General features: G+C 37.2%; 1 protein-coding gene across 1 annotated transcript in view; it reads left to right on the forward strand.

Annotated features, from left to right (window-relative positions):
• LOC106545009 (putative inactive 1-aminocyclopropane-1-carboxylate synthase-like protein 2) overlaps positions 1 to 5,432 on the forward strand; it is a 28,001-nt gene extending 22,569 nt beyond the window's left edge. The window contains exons 11-15 of the mRNA XM_014061446.2: positions 351 to 396; positions 526 to 667; positions 1,212 to 1,354; positions 2,390 to 2,543; positions 3,160 to 5,432. Of these exons, the coding sequence (XP_013916921.2) occupies positions 351 to 396; positions 526 to 667; positions 1,212 to 1,354; positions 2,390 to 2,543; positions 3,160 to 3,458 (784 nt within the window). The 3' untranslated portion in view covers positions 3,459 to 5,432. The remainder of the gene's footprint in view (positions 1 to 350; positions 397 to 525; positions 668 to 1,211; positions 1,355 to 2,389; positions 2,544 to 3,159) is intronic.
• The last annotated feature ends 568 nt before the right edge of the window (positions 5,433 to 6,000 follow it).

Below are 6,000 nucleotides of genomic sequence, written 5' to 3' on the forward strand. Positions count from 1 at the left end.
GGGGGATATTGTTGACATTTAAAAGTTCCGTTTTTCCACTTTTTCCATATTCACAAAGTTAACAGGTGATTCATTTTGGCCCTATGAGATGACGTTTCTATTAACAATATCAATAATTATTATGTTCTTTGTTGTTTTGGCATTCTGGGTTGATAGTCAAGAACAACTTTCCTAATTTAATGCCTTGAAGTGTGCTTTACTATACCTCCCATGACTCCAAATGAGGTGACTTTATCTCTGGAAATTTTGGGAGTGGTACTCATTTAGAAAGCACCAGAGTGGAAAAGGTTGATCAAGAAGTCTCAGTTATTAATTGGAAATATTCATATAAGTATTCTTCTTACATACAGATTGCCTGATCCACAAAGGACCCATTTGTTGTGGGGGATTGGTAAGGTAAGTATTATTCTACAATTATTTAGTTGATACTCTCTTAAATTCCTGGACTGAATGTTGATTGAATCAAAATATTTACAGTACTTACATTATAGAAGCTGGATTGGTGATTCTTCTCTTCATTTACAGGATTTTGCTGTGTCTGGAATCCGGTTTGGTGCCTTGTACACACTAAACCAAGATGTTATCAAAGCTGTGTCTTCTTTTAGTTACTTTCATGGTATCTCTGGGCCCATACAATACCAAATTGCTGAGCTACTCAAAGACAGAGGTGAGTAACCTGAGATCATCTATATTTATTGATCTTCTTGAGGAAAGACTTTTGCTACAGGTGTTCCTATTTTTTTAATTAAAAATATCTATCATATAATATCTGTCATATAATTTTGAGTTGTATCCTAGAATTTCAGGAAATATATTGAAGGTGATTGCCAGCTTGACAAATTTGAGGTTGTTTTTTTTAAAACCCTCACATTGCATCAGGACCATGTTTATATTATCTCCCTTCACTTAAACCTATGTGTGTGTTCACACTCAAGCACATCCAAAATATACCCTTGGAAATTCTTGACCATTGTTTTCGTTGTGGCCTAGTTTACATATACACATTCTTATCCAGTGTCAGTGACAAATGATGTCTACAAATGAATTATCACAGATTAAATGCAGCAGGTGGAATATGAATGTTGCCTTATTTTACATAAAGGGCAGTATTCTCAATGGAGTTCATTCATCCATTGATCTATCAGGCTTTTAGAAATTAAGCAGTAATATATATTTGTGTCTTTGCTAAGTATTTTTCTAATCTTGGCTAGATTGGATCAACCAAGTATACTTACCCGCAAACCATGAGAGATTGAAAGCTGCACACACTTTTGTGACAGATGAACTCAAGACCCTCGGAATTCCCTTCCTCAACCGCAGTGCAGGTTTTTTTATATGGATTGACTTCCGAAAGGTCAGTAGTCTTTAGATGCCCTGTATCCAATGGTGAAATTCAATTTTTTTTACGACCGGTTCTGTGGGCATGGCTTGGTGGGTGTGGTGTGGCTTGATGGGTGTGGCAGGGGAAGGATGCTGTAAATTCTCCATTCCCACCCCACTCTGGGAGCAGCCAGAGGTGGCATTTGCCAGTTCTCTGAACTACTCTAAATTTCTGCTACCGGGTCTCTGAACTACTCAAAATTTCTGCTACCGGTTCTCTAGAACATGTCAGAACCTGAATTTCACTTCTGAATGTATCTTTTTGCCAGTGAAAAATATATATGGTTATTTTTACAAGTAGGGTATGAAGGCAACTGGTCTTCTCTATAGTTTGTCTCTAGAATCTCAAATTCCATTTAGTTAAACTTGACAAAAAAAAACAGAAAATGTCTTTACAATCTAGTTTGATTGATCTTTGTGAGAAACAGAATGGATAGATTGGATAGACCAGAAATTCTCTTCTTGGTCTCAGGAAAGGTCTGACATAAATCAAGTCAATGTCTAACTTTTTTTTAAAATGGGAAAAATAGTGGTAGCTCAAATATACATATTTAAAAATGTGGGATTTAAATATTTGACACATTTGGAGAGTCCAAGTTTGGGAGGGCTGAAATATACTCATCATTCTGAGTGTGTTTTATATGTACATGCATTATGTACATATCTGCATACTCACATATACACAATCATAAATGCCTCTTTTTTGTTGCTGTTTGGATAAGAGATTTTACTTTTTTGCACCTCAGTCTACCCTTAATCTCTTGGGAAGAAGTAGGGAATCTATGGTTTCCAAAGACTGCTGAACTACAGACCTCATCATCTCTCATCATTGGTTGGGTTGGCTGGGACTACTAGGAGTTATAACTTTGTCGCATCTGATGACAAGATCGTCTATCCATCCTGCACGGGTTAAATTTTCTGCAGTTTGAGAGAGAATGATGCAATTACTTTTTATAGGACTATAAGGTTGGCTTTTTTACTTGTTTATTCTCTTCTTTACTGATTCCAGTATTTAAGAAAAAGAACATTTGAAGAGGAGATGCTACTGTGGAGACGCTTCCTGGACAAAAAGGTCTTACTCGCTCCTGGTATCTTATTTGAGTGCAATGAGCCTGGCTGGTTCCGCATCATCTTTTCTGATAAGATTAATCGACTGCGGCTAGGTTAGTGCTGCCCTCATCCATATTGTATCCAAGATTAACCCAATAGGTGATCCAACTCCTACCACGTAAGATAGGATGTTGCACTCCTGGGCAAATGGAATTAGCAATAAAATGCTAGATAGAATTATATGTACACACACCTGATGGACAGTATTCAACTTGGTTATCCAAATGTTATGTATACCATTCTTTCCTCCTTAGTTTTACCATCCTAGCTCTTCTTTGCATTCTGGTTTTATTGTCTTTATTTTTTAAACCAATAGAGGACAGATGGGCATTCTAGAACAAGAGAAGTAGGAGTAAGTGACTCTCAAGTCATGGACACTTCTTTGGGAAGTAATAAGTCATATTTTATTTAGTTGGTTTGAACACATTTTGAAACACTTTTAAGTGAACCAAAAAGTCCTGGAATGATTCATTTACTAGAAAAGAGATAATTGGTGGCAGGTATAGATTTTCATGGAATCAGTGTAAGTTCATTGTTTGGATTATCAATTTAGCTCAAAGGAAAAATATGGTGGCTATGTTTTTACTCTTATTAATGTATTCTCAAATATCTGCATCCAACTTTTATTTCATCCTATCTAATTTCCTTACTTCCCACCCATTTTTCCAGGGATGCAGAGACTGTGTGAAGTACTAGAAGAACAAGAACGTGAAATCCTGAATGAAGACAAAGATCTGTTGTGTCTGTCTGAATCAGAAGGCACAGTAGACAGCACAGATGAAGTGATCTTTGTGTCCCACCACCAGGAATCAACTTCCTCTGGGAATTCCACCCTTGGCGATCTAATTGGTCTCCTTCAGCAACAAATGCGCTCATCTGACTGGTTGCAGAAAAATACAGTGGAGCAGTTTGCACAAGAGAAACCAGAAGTCTATGATGTTTTCAGCAAGTTAGTGGGGAAGAAATAGCATTGATGCGTTCTTCCAGAGGCTATCAATCAATTTTGTCTTTTAAATTACTTATTGATATTTTTTTTCTATCTACTAGGAAACCATTTATTTCTTTTCAGCCTTCTCATTATTATGATGGATAGGGCTCAACTAGCAAGGGGTTGGCATCTCTGCAGTCTCTAACCTCTGTATTATCATTTTTTTAAATAAGTAGACTTGTCTCTTAAGCATTTTCATATTTTTATAAAGGTTTTTTTCCCAGCTGAACAGATAGTTTTCAAAGAATTGATATGCCTTTAGCTGAAACCCAGAACACAGCTAATTTGAATCTAAATTACACATTTTGCAAAGTAATTAAAAAAAGTTAGAGGCTGTAAATGTATTCGTACTCTTAAAGAAAGTCATGGATCTCATCTGTACCATTGGGGGAAGATTTATTAATGAAGTTGAGGATTCTCAAGGCTAAAAAACATGTCACATTTCCTCTCTCTTTACTGTTAAAGGGAGAGGAGGAGACCCTAGAACTGTGATGGTGAACCTATGGCATGCAGAGCCCTATCTGCGGGCACATGAGCCGTCATCCCAGCTCAGTTCCGCTGCGCATGCGTGTGCATCTCCTGCCAGCCACCTGATTTTCGGGTAACTGCCATGCATGCAGGAGATGCGCACACATGCGTGGGACACACACGGGGTCACGTGCACATGCACGGGGGTGGTATGCACTTGGGGAGTTGCACGCACATCCATGGGGCGGGGCCCCCATGCACATTGCATTATGAATGTGCGCGTGCACATATGCCCTTTCGGCACTCAGCGCCAAAGAGGTTAGCCATCACTGCCCTAGAGTCATCCCCTCCCTGTAGTTCGTCTCCTGTCAGACATGAATTGTTATAGCTGACATTAATTAACTACAATGAATTGTAGGAAATACTATCTTTTAACTAGGGTTTAAAGTGTAGTTAAGCATGTTTCTCAGTTAGGGAGTATGCATTCTTTGTCTTCTTGGAAAAAAAAACCTTTTGGATCAAGAAGGCATGAAAGTGATGTAGAAATATCACCAGAAGGGTCAGGGCAAAAGCCCTTTTTAAGTTAAAAATACATACATATGTTTAACAAATCCATTTATGGGGTGGGTTGGTTATAAAAACAAAAAGAAAGGAAAAAAAGTATCACATCAGCAGTTGGCAAAGTATTGCTACATTCCAGAAGTTGCAGAAATGGATCTTAGCACACACACATTTATGGACTACAAATCACCACATTTAATTTAAAGCAAATACGCAGAAGTTGTGGCCTTCAAAGCTTGGGTGCCTCTTTCAAAGTTGTACATATTAATGGTAAATTGAAGCATTCACACACAAAAGGGTAATGGGACATGAGGTTCTGAATTCATTCAGGATTATTAGTAGGCTGACATTGTTACACCTACATTGATCTGGAAGCCTTCAGAGTCAACACAAAACGTTAAATTCTGTAATAGTTTAAAGCATTCCATCTTGAGATTACTATGTTCTAAATCTGTATCTTTTTACAGCTTGGATTCATGTCTGAAAAAAAAAATCCATTGGTCTCTCATCAGTCCTAAAACAAAACATTCACACTTGGAGAGAAATGCTGTTCTATAATAAATTTTACTATAAGTTGATTGTTTAAAAGTTCTATGGTTGTCATGTGAATAGGCAAAATCCTAATTAAATAGCTGCATTGTAGAAAAATGGAAAATGTACCATCTCATGAAAAGAAATGGATCTTAAATAAGGATTGGCAAATTAATGCTTATTGAAGAATAGTGGTTGTTTCTTAAATTGTTTTTAGAATACGTTAAGCTGATTTTTATCCAACAGGAAGAAGAGAAAAAAAACCTAAGATTCAATTGTTTTGGCTTCGCACTTTGATAGTAAATGACAATGATGATGGGTTAGTGTGCCTTATCTCGATTGTTTCATAAATTTTTAAAATTTCTTTCCTAAAAATAATAAAAAATAATTGCTATCTGTTTTTCAACATGTAATTGAGTTCACATTCTGAAAGCTGAAGTTTTTGTAAACGGTAGGTTTGATATGAAGGTCATGTTCAAATGACATTCTGAGAATCACGAATCTGAGAATCACGATTTTAACTTGATCTAGTCCAAACTGGATCGGGACTGGTCTGTTTCCATTCTGTATATCCTGCTTCTGTGACAGCAGAACATCTAAGAACAGAATTTCACACTTTTCAGGGAGATGAATGAACCATAAATTTCTTTTCCTTCTTTCAATACTATTCCTCTACTCCCTACACTCAAGCTTCTTCCAGCCAAATAGAATCCTTTCTTTTCAGATGCACTCTTGTTACCTCTTCTTACATAACATCTACTGTGTTTCCCCAAAAATAAGACATGTCTTATTTTCTTTTGAACCCCAAAATAAGCGCTTGGCCTTATTTTCGGGGAGGACTTATTATTTTTGAGGTGCAGGATGAAGTGATCTTTGTGTCCCACCACGGCAAGTGTGGTCACATCATGGCTGCTGCTGTGTTGCAATATTTTCAGGGTGGGCTTATTTTCACGGGAGGGCTT

Source organism: Thamnophis sirtalis, unplaced genomic scaffold (genome assembly GCF_051295495.1).
Source record: "Thamnophis sirtalis isolate CommonGarterSnake01/CBP01778 unplaced genomic scaffold, rThaSir2_p1.2 scaffold_1, whole genome shotgun sequence".
Taxonomy (NCBI): Eukaryota; Metazoa; Chordata; class Lepidosauria; order Squamata; family Natricidae; genus Thamnophis; species Thamnophis sirtalis.